Here is a 16,398-nt window from a genome sequence, read left to right as displayed (position 1 = left end):
GTTGTGCCCGGTGAGTCGGCCAGGGAGAAGCGGCTAGTGACCAACTGCAGGGCAGCTCTAGCACAGAAAAACATCCCCACTGAACAGATGGCATTGCTGAAGGCCTTCTGGAGCCGCCTATGAACAGGTGCTTTGGGTTTTAGCCAACGCGCTGTTTGGGTCCGTGATTGCTTCTAGGGACGCCTGTCAGAAGGTCACTGGTGCAATCTTCAGTCTTAGCCTGCTCATTACTTGTGCAGTAGGCAAAGCAATCCTAGTGCACATCCTGCATACAATATTCTGCAAAATTTCTCAAGGACTCTTGTTGTCAACTTCGAGCACGTGGGTTTCTGGGGGTTTCCACCGGCAGGTCCCGATATGACGGTCTATCGATAAGCACTGAGGGTTATGTCGAGAGATTGAACTTGTTTGCCATTGTGCATGGCGCCGCCAGCTTGTAGCTACTTTGCAGGACTTCCGAACACTAATTGTGCATATCCATCGCAGGCACGCCCGCCCTGGACGACAGACACGCATGGATATGAAGGAGATCGACAAAGAAATGCGGTCTATGTGGGGCAGCTTGAACGGCTTGAGCTCGCCTCTCAGCAGAAGTGCTTTGGCAGAAAGTGTGGCCAGTCTGGAACCAGAGCTGCTGCAATGGGCCTGCCCCCTCGACATTTCTGTGGAGGCCACACTGATGCCCCTTGACGAGCTCATCAGTGTACCCTGCAGCATTGGCCAGGCTGCTAGCCCCCTCCTGTGCCCTTCAGAGGCCCCAGGCCTGTCAGCAGCAGTATTCGACTGGGATGCAGGAGACAGCACTGAAGGCAGCCAGCTGGGCTACCTGCAGCAGTCTCTGGAGAAGTGCTCCACAGACAGCCATCTGAGTGAAAGTCCAGGTCTTGGTGACAGGCACGGAGGCTGCACAGAGGACCCAACAGCCCTCGAATTGTCACTAATGCCCCTGACAGGGCCGTCCCTAGCTGTCAGCTTACAGGGGTCGTTTCGGTATGAGCCCTGGGAGGCCGCCGCACTGCACCTGAGCGTCAGCGCGCCATCCAGCAGCCTGCGCACAGTCGAATCGCTCTCGCCGGCCTGCAGCATGGACTCACCGCCCTGCAAGGCCGCCTTAAAACCTTGCGGCAGCAACGCCGCTGCAGAACAGCGCATGCCTGCTGAGCGCGCTGCCAGCACCGACAGCAACAAGAGCTGCGCCTTCTCGGGCTTCTGGCCCGAGACTCCATCCCCGGCTGCCCCCTTGCCTCCTCTGCAGCGCATCATCCTGCCTGCCAGCCCGTTTGCGGCAGCGCCTGCGCTCGATGCCGGTAAAGCCCTCAGCGCCGCACTCGCTGCACCTCCAAGCGTCCCACAGCCGCGCCGCGCAGCCGCAGGCCTGGATCGGGGTATTGTTAGCGCAGGCCCAGCACCGGCAGTGGTTCCACCCCCGGCGGCGAGGCAGCTGCCAGCACCTTCCCTGCAGCTGCCGGCACCTGCCGTGCGGCCGGCCATGTGCTGCGTGCGCGCGCAGCCGCCACCGTCGCGGTCTGTGACGTTCACGCAGAAGAACCGGCGGCAGCAGAAGGAATACAACCAGCGCAATAGGGTGCGCGCCTGGATGGCAACAGAGTTGCACTTGGATTTTGGATATCCGTTCTTATGGACCGGGCTATGGCATTTCCAGATACAGCGCATTGGCTGCACTGCAGTCAGCGCAAAAAATGTGGTCCTCATTAAGCGGTGAAGTGATCTACAGAGCTCACCTAGGTCTGGATGAAGTCAACTTTTTCACATCCGTGCAGGCCAGTGATATTTTATGGGGCGGTCAGGTGCGCACGGCGGCAGTGCATGCGAGTGTGGATGGGCTGAAGGATAAGAGGGCGGCCCTGGAGCGCGAAGTGGGCGAACTACTAACTCGCCACAAGCACCTTACCATGCAGCAGCCCTGGGCCCAGCAGCACGTGCGCGCCCCACTACTAGTCAGAATCCTTAGTCACAATGACAGTTAGTCATTCTGAGTGTCACCCACACGGGAGAAGCAGGTTGTCCTGTCGGTATTGGGAACTCTTGCAGCGCTGACATTGCAGTCAACTGCCCCCATGATTGTTCCCTTTGAGCAGACGTCACCAGCTCTGAGAATCTGTCACTGTTACGCTGGCCCCCAGGAAGTCAGAGCAGCGGAGTCTGACTTCCATGCCTGTCATTTTGCAGGATGAGGTCACCTTTGTAGCCTCGCTTGCGTCCCTGATGCCCACAATGCCTGGCCAGCTTCCCAGCGAGCAGGCAGCGCCAAATATGGACATGCTCTCTAAGCTCATGCTGGTGTGTTCACATTCATACCCTGCTCTCAAATAGCTGTGCTGCATGACACACCCCAATTCAAAGTCGCTTGATGAATTCTTTAGCTGTCTCCTGGGCTAAACATCTTATTTTGAGCGGATCAGAACATGTTTTGGCATGTGCCACAGGAGCCCATGGCCGTCATGGACGTCATGTGCAAATCATCAGGTCCTGGGGCTCAGCTGTCTGCTCTACAGGTGCGCACTGTAAGGCTTGCTGTCTTGATCTGACCGGATCCTTCAGCACACCTGCATGATCGCACACTTGATGCGCTGCAAGCAGTAGCCACTGTTTTGCTGTGCAAACTGGATCAGGAAATGAACAGCAGCTTATGTACTGGTTGCATGGTTGCCTGCAGGTCCAGGCTCTCTCTACAGAGCTGCCTCCTTTGCAGCCAGCGAATCCAGACACAGGCCTGGCAGGTAGCACCAGCATCGCATGGAGCTCAATCATGGTGAGAGCTGCTCTCTGATCCCATGCCTTGCATGGCACAAGACGCAGGGTGCCTTGAAGGTGCATGTGCAGTGTCGAACAATGTTTGGTTCTGGAGGTGCCTTGTGGAGCGTGTGGGCCCAACTGCTCTGGGATGCAGACTATTCAACGCAGCTGTGAATGCGCACCAGTGGCTTGTGGCTGGGCCGCCTCATACTGCGTATAGCCGCACTGATTCCAGGGCGAAAAGGTCCTTACAGATGATAAGGTCACTCAAACTGTTGTGTCTATGTGTCTTATCTGCGCAGGCGTGCCTGCGGCTGACTAAACTCCAGAGGGACGAGCTGGCTATGTTGTATGAGACGCACCTGCAGGACCAGGCTGCTTCGCAACAGGACTGCCTCACAGTCGCTCTGAAGCTGCAGGTAAGGCACCCCACTTTTCTCCGGAACTTTAAAAAAACTTCCCAGATGGTTGCCTTTGGTGTGCCCACATGGTGAACAAAAGTACCAAACATGATGCATCCTGTGATTGCTTTCCAGGGGCGAAAGAAATCAGCTTTGGAATCTCCATTTTATTGAATTCCACTGCCCGTCCTTATGTGCACAGCAGGGGTCTTCACTAGACTGGTTGATGATGCAGCACTATGAACAGTGATCTGCTTGGCGCTGTGGCATCTACCTTGCTAGTCCTGGAAGCCTGAAGTGTGCATCGACTTTTGTGCTGAAGCATTTTGGCCTGTTTTGCTTTAGGGGCTGCCCGGCGTTGTGGGCAGGCTGACGGACTGCATGTGGCCAAAAATGGCTACGCACTTACTAAGCAGTCAGCTGACAGGCATCGCTGACAGGGAGGCAGAGATGATTCAAGACCTCAATAGCGCGTGTCAGAAGGTGACCGCTCTTCAGTAAATTTGCATAAAGTGATCAAGGCCCCCGGAATTTGAGAAAGCAAAACCCACCAAATCTCTTGCACATGTGCTTGTGCCGGCCTGTCTCACGATCGGCAAATGCTGGCGTCAAAGCCCCAAAAAAGAGAATTTTTATCTAACTAAAAATAGTTATGTGTTGGGGCCGACAATTTCCATGCCATTCTTCTCCTTGTAGGCTTTCAGTCAGCTGCTATTTTGTCCGGTTGCCAGGCTATGGGGAGTGGTCGCTAGGTGCTACATGCAGCACAATTGACATGTTGCCTTCATGCGTCTTGTCCCGTCAGATCTCAGGTGCACAAAAAGAAGTGGCGACGTGAGGTGTGCTCTAGGGGCCTGCCTGCCTGGACATCATCTAGGCATACGTGACTCTGCTTGGTGAAGAGGGAGTGGCGGTGCGCGCAGGTGCTGGACCAGGCTCAGCTGCGCAACCTGCAGCTGCTGGCACCGGCGGCGGCTGTCGATCTGCGCGCCCTGTGCCGCGAGGTCTCGGCCACCAGCAGACCTCCGCGCAGGGCGCCCGCCTCGCGAGCTGCCGAGCGCGCACAGCCGCCGGCCGCGTCGCGCCCCGGCACACCGCCACAGGTGTGCCGCCCATGCAACAGGGCTACCCATTGACTGAATTCGCTTCCGCTCATCTGTCCTCATCCCAGGGTTTGACATGGGCTAAGATCATGGGTGCACCCTGGGATTTGGCCAGGAAAAAGCGAGGCTGCACCCAAAATGGCCATTAGTTGGGTGTCTGACGCATTTCTTTTGGGGTGTGCCCCTCTTTCGCCCCCTGACCCCAAAGTCACTAGGCCACTCCCAGGGGTGACACTTTCCCTGGGAGAGTGTCAAAACCCCTCATTGAGGCTCATCCTTCAGTACAGGAGCTCTGTTGGTCGGGCAAGACCTTCTGGAAGAGCACCCAGTTCTGTCGATTTATTGCCATTTAGAAACCAGCTGCCATGCTGAATCTTATGCATCTGTGTGCAGGTGGGCTGTCCGGCTTCCTGGGCAGCTGCTCACACCATGGTCAGCGCGGAGGTCAAGGCTCCATCTGTTGAGGGAGGGCCTGGGCTTGAGGCAGCGCTGGGCATCGTTGATGTGGCGCTTCCTGCTGCAGAGGGCGCCAACCTGCCTGTCATGCCAGCGCCTGGCCCTACAGTTCCTCAGCCCTTTAGTGAAGCTGGGCCCACCGATACAACCGACGGTGCCACCCTGCCGACTGCATGCGCCAAACCTGTCGTCGCAGCAACACAGGCGGCCGCAGAGGCCGCACCTCTCACAAAAGGCCGCAAGCGCTCGGCAGAGGCTACTAAGGTAATCGGAAGACAGCTGCAGACTCTGCCGTTGCTCCACTTGAATTTTTGGCACCACAGTGATGACTTGTTGCAGCCCATATCAAGACGGCACTCGCAGTTTTTCCACAAAAGGCGGTCCCTGCCGTGCACTCATCCGCATGTCTCCTTTAGTCTGGAGATGCCATGCCTGTGTGGAGTTCTCTAAGGCAGGGGTGAAAGGGTGTGTTTGGTGTCACGTGCAGATGGATCGGATGATCCCTCCTGTGACAGAGCCAGTCGACAATGTATGCTGTGAGCCTGTGCATAGAGAAGTCTTTGGTGACACTCTCTTAGCGGCAACCTGCGGCGATGAGCATGCGGCAGAAAAAATTGATGATGAGGAGGAAGCTGCCCTGCAGTTTCCTGTGCATGAGGGCCGCAGGATGAAGCCCAAGAAGATGCTGTCGCTGGGTGATCTCCACACCAGCAGCGACTGATCTTGCTTTTAGAATTCCGGGAAGTAAGCAAATAAGTAACCGTGCACCAAAGTCGGAGACGAATTGAAAATATGAAGTTACAACCGAAACATTTGCTTCATTGTGCGACAGCACATGCCCACGCAGAATATGCTCCTGCAGCGCGGCTGCATATCCCAGAATTGTGGAGGGACTTTCACTTGCTTTGGCAGCCCCAAATCCAATATGGTCGGCGAAGAAGAGCAACAAGGCCCAAAATAAGTAGCTGAAGCGAGATCTATAGGGCATCCTATGAAATCTGCCATCTGTTTGTGTCACCCAGCAAGTTACTTGCGCTGACGGAAGTCCTGATGATTTGCCAGTCTTTGTGCTCTTGCTTAGCAGAGCCAAGCAGAAGCAGTGGCTGCAGTCAGTCCTTTTTTTATTTCTTTTGCCAATTGCGTGTGCTTTCACAAGCATGCGCGGGGATATCCATTTGACTGGCATGGCAAGCCAGCTGTGTCTGCAAATGTTCTGATGGTGGGTATTCTGCTCTGGACTGGGGAAACTTGCTCAAGTTCTGTCCAGCAATGTCTTTTGAAATTTGAGGTTGTGCAGCAAAGTACTGTATTGTGCGCTCTTGCTCGGTTTGGCAGGAATTTTATTCACAATGGAGTGGGAAGGGGTTTTTTCTGCTCTTAACGTTTCAGGCCTGCAGTCTTAGTTCTCCTAGCGCCTGCTTGTGGTACAGAATCGACCCGGACCCTTGCAGCAAACGCATCACTGCTTGCGGTGGAGGTTAAAGGTAGCCCCACAATTTGTTGTGCAGCTGCGAATAGATACGTAATGATGAGCTCATCACTCGAGGGCCTCCCAGTCATGTTGAGCATTGGCAACAGGCTGTTAATTCTTCTGACGGTTAAGGGGGCAGGGCGCATTACCTCACTGAGAACACAAGCCCAGATTGGCACGTGGCACGCTGGCCTTTGGCTGACTTAGAATGCAAGGTGCCATATTGGGCAACATGCATATATGGTCTGTCACCCCCAGAGTGAGAGACACTTATAGAAGCGATTGGTGTGTCGTGTGTATCATCTGGTGACTTCCAATTTCAACCGAGCTTGCACCTTGGATGATGCTAAAGCTTGCTTTGGAGGTCTTTCAGGCAGGTGATAGAGAGATCTGATGGTGCACACGTGCACTACAAATCTGTTCCAAAGGAATGGGGAACACCTCTGCGTTGCGCATTCTCCAACCTTTCTGCATCATGTTGATGCTCACCATTTGTCTGATAGTGTGCATGATGCAGAGAGCTCATGACATGGGGGTATTGAGTATCTAATTAATTATTATGTCAGCATTGTGTTGCTTCAGGAGACATGCATCAACTGTCCTTGGCCCACTGGCTTAAAAGTTGGTGTTGGCAAGAGCCTATGATATTTGCGTGTTCCTTGAGAAAGAACTTGATATTGGACATTCAGTATGAGTGATGTTAGCAAACTGCATTGGGATTTACAAGGAAGGCCTTTTGGGTTAGCTTTCAAGCGGAAACAATCCTGAGTTTTCAGAGGGGGCAAGCTGCACAGTAGCACTGATCTGATGAAATCTAAGCTACTTACCGGATGAAAGAGTCTTTTCAAAGCTCAAGTCCTCAATGCGCAGTCTTTTGTAGTTACAAAATTTTGAAGACAATGACAATGCAGGCTTACATGTGTTCTATCTGAATAAATGTAATGGCCCCTTGGACTGGCCCGGCCCTGGTCAGCACAGTGCCCAGCACACAACACAAAAGTGGTACAAAAGTAGTAATGCAACTGTCCCCCCAGGCACTGCTGCAGTTGCAAGGTAGTCTTGCTTGCAGGTAGACAATGTGTTTCTTTGAACCTCAGACTTTTGAACGGTGTCAGCTGACTGCCGAGGAAGTGCAAGTATCATTCATGACGACATCTTTGTAGTACATATACCTTTTGTACAAGAAATATCAGTACGGCCATGGCTGAAGGCTTCAAGATTTGTGCCAACGATGGATTGGATCTCAGAGGAGATCCCTTGCCTTGCTCATTTGCGCGCTGAATACTCGGAGCCGGTGCAGGTGTCGTTGAGGAATGTCGTCATGTTGTTGCAAGACTGCAGATCAAAGTTGTTGCCCTGCACAAGGCCACACCAGGCATCAGGCGCATGCACTGAGTTGCATGTCATCAACGCAGCATAGAGAAGCAGATGCCATGAACAGGAACACCAATATACCATACTGCACGCTCTGGTGCCTTCTAGCGAACACGGTGTGCTGAACAGAACGGTCAGTGCACATGAGCATCCTTCTTCAAGGCAAGATAAGTAAGGCATTAGAGAACTCGCCGCGTTATTTAGGAGGCAAGACTGTTCAAAGTAGCAAAGGCATCTTATTGTCCCAATAAGATTGGGCAGGTTCGTACCCCAAGGTGGACGTGGCGCTGGACCTTGATTGGGACAGAATCACTCTTAAGGAAACTTGGAAGATTGCCTGTGAACAGGTTGTTGGAGAAATCAAAGCTGACGCCGCTGCGCATCATGCTTGAGGATGTTGTTGTGGTGGATGTATTTGGATTAAAGAGCCCAATGCTGCCATATATCTCCGGAATGGAACTGCAAACATGCAACACCCAATCCTTAGTCTCGAGTAAGGAAAGGTAGCAACGGTGCATCCCCGCACACTCATGAAGGCTACAGTATGCTCATGGCCACAGTGACACAGGAGCTACGGTTTCGTGTTCAAAGTAGGAATCTGGAAGCCATCCAATCACACAATTCTTTTGAGCATTTTTGGCTATGGAAATTATCAAGGTCGATGCAGATACTTGCCCTGAAAACTGGTTGTGCGAGGCATTGAGGACCAGAAGCTCAGGGAAGAATTTTTCGTCCACGTTTGCTGGCGATGGCAAGGAACCACTGGAATCACGCAGGAAATAATCAGCTTGCAAGCATACTGTAGCCCACTGTTGGTGACTGTGGGCTGGCAGGGTTTTCGCCTCTAAATTGAGCAATCAGCAGCTGAAGGATTTTCGTAAGCCTGTGCCACCTCTGTCCTAAGAATTCTCAGGATAGCTGATACTTGTAAGGGTGCACATTATGTCAGGTTATGTCTTTGCCAGAAACATGTCGATGTTGGACTTCACAGTGTAGATCGTTTCTAGCAGTGGAGGATGCTTTCTAAATCCCTGTTGAAGCCTCTGTGGTCAATGCAGATCGAAACAACAACGTATTGTGGGTGAAACAGAAGGCAAATGAACTGCAAATCCAGGATCAAGCGAGATCATTACCTGAAATTGTTCATTGCGATGTCCAGGAAGTCCAGGTACTTGCAATTGCGCCCAAGATTGTAAGGAAAGGGTCCATTCAAGGAGTTGTTGGAAATTTCGAGTTCAAAGGTGTAGCAGCTGATTGTGCTATTGTTGTGCCATTCTTCTGGAGTGGCTGCGAAGCTGTTCCCATTCAGAGAAACTCAAAGTGCCTTGGTGATGAAGAGGGGAAGGGCTCCTGCATGCGAATAGAAGCAATGTTGGTGGCATTCTTGGTATTTGTTAGCCTCAACACGGCATAAAGAAAGCCACACAAGCCACAATGCTAGTCCACAGCCAACGCACCGTTCAACATATTGGAACTTCCGTCAAAGTTTGACATCAAAGTCAGCATCAACTCCCATGAAGAGGGAATGGACCTGCGCATTGCACAAGAGCATTCTTTAGAACGTACATAGGACCGTGTGGACATGATTGGGTCACTAGCAACTGTGCTTTGGTATAAAGCTTGAATCGGAGATGATACAAAGTCTTTTACAAGGAGTGCACTCTTTCGACTGGTGCAACTTATGGGGCTGGCATACCCAGACAAGCTGTTGTTTGAGAAGTCAAAAGTTGTCAACCCTGACAGCTGTCCGTAAGATGTTGGAAGGGTCCCAACCATAGAAGTGTTCTTGAATTGCAGTTTTCTCAAGGCTGTTGCCTTTGTGAGTCCTTCAGGAAGAGTTCCTGTGAGGCAAGAAAGCAAGGCAGCTATGGTCAGTCAGCACCCTTGAAGGCTTCACAAATTCCACAGATGTTTGAGACTACTAGTAGCCACTTGGCATTCTGGAAGTGCACGTTTCTGCACAACCTGAGGCTCTGATATGCTTTGAAACACACGCTTTTCTATCACCCCTCTGTGCACTTTTGGAAGTGAGAGTGTGACTGGGCCCGGGGCTTACCACCTATAGGATTTGAGCTAGCCTTGAATTGAGTGAGATTGACCATGTTTTCACCAAAGGATGACGGCAGAGGCCCTGTGATATTATTCTCGGGTATCACGAGTAACTTCAGCGACGCCATACTCCCTAGGCACTCTGGAAATGGCCCTACAGTTGCAACACACCTCTGTCAAGGATTTTTCGGCTTTCCATGTAATACTATATCCAGTAGATGCACATGACACACAAATTTAATTGTTACAAGGCACCCTGAGCCCTTCCACAAATTTGTTGTATTTTGCAAACTTCATCACGTACAAATCAATTTCTTGCAGATGCAAGCCAATACTATTCAAAACATTGCTGAGTATGAGCATAACATTTCCGTTAAAGGATACTTTCAGCATACGGTAAGCTTTGTGGATGCATAGTCTTCAGCCATGCACTTCTATACAGACTGCATAGAGATTCCTCAGTGATCTCCGGTATTTGGTGAGGCCAGGACCTCACCATGAAATCCGTTTGTGGCAATGAGAAGCGCCTCCAACTTGGGGAAGAAATTGCAGAAAGTGCCGTCCAGTGGCATCTCAATGCTGTTGTTGGTGAGTCCCAGCCATGTCAAAGGGGACGGTGTTCCTGCACATCATCCAGATGATCAGGACGCTAATCTCAACAAGCTTCAAATTGGTCTTCTGAAGGTCCATGGTTCCTTCCCCTTGGCCTGGCAGCAGTCTCATTTCTCAAAGCAGGCATTCTTGATGTGCGTCCATATAAGCCGATTGCATTTGTTGATAGAAGCAGTCGTGAATGTTTCAATGATGTCACTTTCTGCATGACAGCCTACCTGTGAGAGGTGGGAGTGCAGTCACATTGTTGTTGTAGACGTATATCTCACTCAAGGTGCTGATGTTCAACAACCCTGGTGGAATGGCACCGCTTATCTGGTTACCGCTGAGGTCCAATACCGAAATCTTGTTGAGGCTGCTGAAGCTGGGTGGAATATTTGATGATATACTGTTGTTTTGCAGCTGCAAGTTCGTGAGATTGGTGAGAGCGCCTGCGCCAAGGGACTCACTTCAACTTAATGGTACTTGTCTTCTTTATTTGCTCCATAGGCAATACGGGATGTACTTATGTACTCCAGTCTGACCATCTGGTCTGAGTCTGTCAGGTGTTTGAAGAAAGGACCACATCGATGTGTCAAAAGACATCTGCAGATAAGCTTTTACTTTTGAGGGTCTGCCAAGCCTACTGCCACATATATATATCAGATGCTCCTGCCTGCTCAGCTGGGGCTTGATTTCAGACACACTCTTACCTGGTGCTACAGCTGGCAAAGGTCCCATGATGCGGTTCTCTGAAGCGTCCATTTTCTGGAGACCGCGCAGGGCAAGCAAAGATGGAGGAATGGACGTTATCATATTGTTTGATGCCTGAATGACTGTGATTGTCGAGTTCCCTGCAGGACACAACAAGGTGATTCTGTAAGTAGCACGGGCATGGGATGAATGCATCTGCTACAAAGTAACATCCTGCAGATTGCTGTATTCAATCTTTCTTGGAGATAGCGCGTTCAAAGGTCTCAGTCTTACCTTGGAATGTAGGCAAGGCAGTGAAATTATTGTTGCCAATATTCAACCTATCAAGGTATGGAAGGCTGCCAATGGAATCTGGGATTGCACCCGTGAGGTTGTTTGAAGGTACTGAGATCAGGCGCAAACTTTGCAGTGAGCCGAGCGCCTCTGCCAGACAATAACCCAATTCAGTAATATTGGCCGTTTTTGCGCCATACGCATAAATTCCCAACAAATTTACTTGCATGAGATCAATGCAGCAATCTATAGGGCTTAAAGGCACTTGGAGCGTTCCATGAACAGAAGTGCATCACGCTCGTTCTGCCAGGAGCTGGTGTTTGATCTGTCACCCGGGAGTGTGCCGTTGAAATGATTGCCTCCCAGATACAGCGTAGTAAGTCCTTGAGATGTTGGCAGCCAGCTGACATCAATCTGCATCAAATCACTAACTTCTCACTTAAAGCCAAACATTTGGATTATTGGCTGCTGACCACCAAAATGACTTCACAAAGCTTGAGGCGCACATTTCCCGCCAGGTTGTTGTTGCTCAAGTCCAAGACATCAAGCTTGTTCAATCTTGCCAGCGAGTCTGCACGCATCAATTACTATTGCCTTAATGTCCTTGCCTCCAGAGTTCTGATATAAAGCGGCTGATCATCCAGATAAAAAGTACAATTATGGGACCATCTTCGAAATTTCGTCCGTGCAATGCATCCAAAGCCTTTTTATCAGCACAGGAAAATGCACCTTTGGTATAATTTGGAACATGTTATCTGTCAAAGGATGAGCTCACCTGGAACCAGTCCGGTGAGGTTGTTATTGAACAGGTTCAGTGTATTCAGCTCTGGTTGCTTTCCCACGAAGGAAGGTATGGTGCAATTCAACTTGAAATTGTCTTGCAACCCAAAGTATCGGAGCAGTCCAGAAGGCTCGGCAACATCAGCGATGCTGGAAATGTTGGTAACACCTGCAAGAAGGTCAAATGCACTGCTGACGGGCGTGGCTAGCGTCTCAGAGCATGCAAGAGAACATGCATACGACTCCTCGACAATCATGGCAACATATATAATGGCTGGGCAAGGTGCTTCGATAGAGGCGGCCCTTTACAGTTAACGGCATCACCATAAACCACTGATCAACTGGGTCGGGCTTCAGCAGCCAGGCAACATCACAGGTTTCAATGAAAAGGATGTAATTTAACGACATAATCGCCGGGCACAAAGCGACGCTTCAACAGAGGCGGCCCTGACAGCAACAATGTGGGTATACAAAAGTGGAGCAGACAGAGGCCAGGCGATAGCGGCTGGAAAGCATAACAATAAATTGATCTTAATGACGCAGTAGTAAAAAAAAAAATCTAGGACGGCCAAGCTTTGGTTGGGGCGGAAGAGGCAACAGCCGCCAGCCGCCATTACCAGTAAAAGAAGGATGCGTCGGCTATTTGCATCATTGTCTGACGCGAAGAATCGACCGCAATAATAGAAATGGCCATGAGACCTTTTACAGAACAAGCAGATTTTGCAGTGTTGCGTTCTTGTGTGTGCCCTGCCAAACCCAGGCAGGATGTTCTGGGTCCTGGTCCAAACCTAGGACAAAGCGCGTACAAGCTGTATTGGGGCTTTTGAGGAGATCTCAGTCTAACCTCCTGCAGTTTTCACCTGATTGCAGCTCCTTGAACACCTGCCAGTCCAGGTGTGCCTTTGCAAACCACTCAGCTGTGCTCCTTGTGGGGGTACTTGATCCACAGTGCAAGTGCAGGTCTTAGGATCTGTTTGGTGACGTTGCATTGCTGGTTCGGTACGGGTCTACATGCTGCTGTGTAGTAGCTTAGCAATACAGGTGGCGGCAAGCATTGTGGGGCATTGGGTACCCCCCTTGCTTGTTTCACCGAGAAGCGCTGTTATTGCAAGGATCTGGGCAGTCTTTACAATGACAGCAAATGGCTGGACCCACCCGCAGCACGCACAATCTGTTTGGCCTGTGTTTGCGTCCATGTCCTGCCCTTGACTTGTCGCTGATTTGGACCGACATACATCCACAAGCAGCCTTGCAGTCCTTTTTGGCAGTTGATACTTGTCTGCGTGCTGGGATGCATATTTTCGAGTATTCATGACGTGTGTGCTACTGATGGTTTGAGATATGTGGGACGCTTAATCAGCCCTGTGTGGCTGGAAAAAGTGTAATCTCTCTCTCTCTCTCTCTCTGCTGAGTGAGTCATTGTCAAGATTAGGCAACATCCAAGAATTGTCTCAAAACTGAACGCGCTGCAAAAATAGATTGTTGGCAGCATAATTCTTGGCATTGCTGAATATTCCAAAGAAACTGCCGACAAGTTTTCAGTTCAGTGTAGACAGTTGACGCAGCACAGCCCCAGATGAACTGTTACAAAGCTCTGTAGAAAAAACGTCGACGAGACTCACCAATATAAAAGAATTTCAGTCGGCTTGCGCTGTTGAACAGGCACTCCGGGATGCTTCCATTCAGTCCTGCAACTCCAACAAGCTCCAAATGGTCCACTGAACGGCTGACAAGGTCACAAATGGTGGCTTCGCCTGGCGAGACAGGTGACTCAGGCAGCAGTGGTCCTTTGAATAGAGCTCCTGTCACAATGATGGTGTGCAAGTTTTTGAGCGGCGCAAGACCGGCGGTGAAGTTTGCAAAGCTCGTGGTGTTCACCTGCAAAACATTATAGATCAGTTTAATGCCATGGACCTCCGCATAATTGGGCGCATTGCTCTCTTGGACAAATTTACTGGAAGTAGCAGTGGTAATTCATAGCCGGGCCGCAGACAGGTGCCCCATTATTTAAGGAAATTAGAATATTTACTGTGGTGAAAAGAATTGCAAAGTCCAGGTGAGTTATTGTCTCTTGATGAAGCAGTGCAAGAAAGAAACATAACCAAGAGCAAAGGAAATACTGGCAGTTGGCCAATTTTAGGAAAGTTGGTGAAGGAAATGACATCATTTGGAGGAGAGCAGAGGACATTCCCTCTGCTCTCCATAAATGCTAAAACTTTTGCAGATGCCCTGCCGAAGACTTTGCACAGGTTTACAATTTGAGCATTGAAACAAATGGGACTCACAGCATCGGCAGTGTTGGTGAGAGTGATGGTGTTGAGACTCTGAAAGGCCGCAAGTTCGCTGTAAGGAAAGGGGCTTGGATAACAGTCCAGCCCAAGGCCACCGAAGTCCAGTTGGGAAAGTGTCCCATTACTGTGGCAGACATTCCCTACACACAGCAAAAACAAGCTGATCCGCGCTCAACTTGCCCCCCACTCGGCGACTTTTGCTGTTTGAATCATATTTTTCATCCGTGCATGTGTGACAGTTGCAACAGTTTTGTGTTGCAGCATAAAGAGAGAAAATCACCTGGGGCTTTGCAGAAATCAGTGAACGCATCGGCAGGGTCATTGGATTTAATTATCTTGCCATAGGATCTCCATTTGTAGCAGCCATAGTGCCTGCAACAACTGCGGCCGACAGAGACATGTCAGTCTCCAGTGCAAAATCTTGAACAAGGGTGGTCTCTTCTAGCCAAATTTCATCAGCGTTCATCAACAAACATTGACATTTCCATTTGTGCATCACGTGATTTTTGCTTTTGAAATGGCAACTGGTATATTGCCCAACCTTTTGAAGATGTTTCGGAGGGCGTCTTGCTCAGCAGCTACTAGAATTGGGGTGGGAAATAGATGCGTAAAGGTGACCGTCACATTGGCCGGCAAAGTGTTCTCCTTGGAATACTCCACCTGCACACAGAGCCAGTTGGAAACTCCCTATGGACCTTGAAAAATGCAGGCTTTGTGGCATAATTTATAATGTTTGCTTTGCGTAGCTTCCTAAACTATTGGGAAAATAGCAAAGACATCTTCAGGCCTTGGCACTGGGTCTATTGAGGCGCATGAACCAATCAAATGGACATATACAAAACAGAGGGGCTGGCGCACCATGCAGGTGACTCCATGTGTGAACTCATAGCCTGCGCTGATGCCGGTCTTGGACGTTGTAGCGTTGAAGATGGATGTGTCAGAGCTGTTGGTATTCACCACAAGCAAAGCGCTGCCGTTCATGACACCTGCCAACATAAAGCCGTCATGCTTTTGTCATATACTACTGAAGCTTTAACACCACAAGCACTGATAACCTTCAGCATCACAGGTATGCATAGTTTTTAGGAAAGCAGTGCGCAGCTGGGACCATCACAGGTGTGCATTACCATGTGGACTGTAGATAATACTGTTTTTTAATAAGGGTCTAGAGCAATAAGACTGTGCACCCAACATCCGCGAATGTGCCATTGCGGTGTAAGATGGTGGTGTGAGCTCACCTGACTTCCAGACTGCAGTCTCAAGAGTGGGCACAGTGCCACTGTCATTGTAAGTTTTCCCAAAACCAGGCGAGCAGTAGATGCTCAGGGACCTATTTGCACCAGATGCTCCAACCACGGTGGCATTCACAAGAGTATCAGCCAGAGGATCGCTCCCAAGGAGAGATATTGTCCAGTTTTTGGCCTGCCCCTGCAGAGACAATATGTATCATATTAGCTAAAAATTGTACTTGTCTTCTGAATGGCATCAACTTGATGCGGGCGATACTCTGCACGGCAGAATCGAGAAGAAAGGCTCTAAGTCACTTCCAGTCTATTCATTTCCATTTGTCTACATTCTAATTGCTCTGTCAGTGTTGAGTTGCCGATAATGGTTTACCGGCTGAACTTCTACACTTGCTGAAAGTGCACTCCCGGGCACGCCAGGATGCTGCATCACGGTTAGTGATGGAAAGCCAAGACCGGTGTCTTCCTTCAGCGCCCTTCCAAGCCGGCCTGTAGCACAGAATTCCGTTGTACTGCATTAACAGCAAGAGGTATAACAGTAAATTATTAGGAAGAAAGCCCTGCTCTTGGCGATGAAGCACTAGCTCACGAAGCCGTTACGCGATAAAATCTCACCTAAACCGAGAAGCCCCCTTGTATTGTAAATTGTCTCGCCCACCGTTTGAGCGCTTTCTGGACCATCGCTCTTAAGGTAGGGAGCCAAGCCCAACGACGAGCCAACGCTCAGAAAGAGCAATATGAGCAGAAGCAGACGACCCCTCAGATCGGCCATCACGTCCGGACTGAGCACGACGGAGTCAGTGATTTTGCTCGTATCCTACACAAGTTTTCTATATTTCTCCGAACAATATAAAAAAGGCATTTGACTCGTCTTCCGGCTTCTTATGTCTCAGG

At 50.3% G+C, this 16,398-nt stretch overlaps 2 protein-coding genes across 2 annotated transcripts; one reads left to right on the top strand and one right to left on the bottom strand.

Annotated features, from left to right (window-relative positions):
- Positions 1 to 514: 514 nt before the first annotated feature.
- Positions 515 to 5,438, top strand: COCSUDRAFT_60387 (hypothetical protein; the record flags this gene model as incomplete). The annotated part of the gene is made up of 10 exons (XM_005642917.1): positions 515 to 1,585; positions 1,809 to 1,940; positions 2,191 to 2,301; positions 2,448 to 2,516; positions 2,678 to 2,773; positions 3,060 to 3,176; positions 3,504 to 3,641; positions 4,082 to 4,261; positions 4,655 to 4,981; positions 5,205 to 5,438. 10 exons carry the CDS (start codon positions 515 to 517, stop codon positions 5,436 to 5,438), a joined length of 2,475 nt encoding a protein of 824 aa, XP_005642974.1.
- A 6,773-nt stretch (positions 5,439 to 12,211) lies between these two features.
- On the bottom strand, positions 12,212 to 13,372 carry COCSUDRAFT_34571 (hypothetical protein). Its single transcript, XM_005642916.1, has one exon. The coding sequence runs from the start codon at positions 12,581 to 12,583 to the stop codon at positions 12,368 to 12,370; it is 216 nt and encodes a 71-aa protein (XP_005642973.1). The 5' UTR covers positions 12,584 to 13,372; the 3' UTR covers positions 12,212 to 12,367.
- Positions 13,373 to 16,398: the final 3,026 nt, after the last annotated feature.

This window comes from Coccomyxa subellipsoidea (assembly GCF_000258705.1).
Source record: "Coccomyxa subellipsoidea C-169, whole genome shotgun sequence".
Classification (NCBI taxonomy): domain Eukaryota; kingdom Viridiplantae; phylum Chlorophyta; class Trebouxiophyceae; family Coccomyxaceae; genus Coccomyxa; species Coccomyxa subellipsoidea.
Note: the sequence above shows the minus strand (reverse complement) of the source record. Positions and strands in the feature narration are given on the sequence as shown.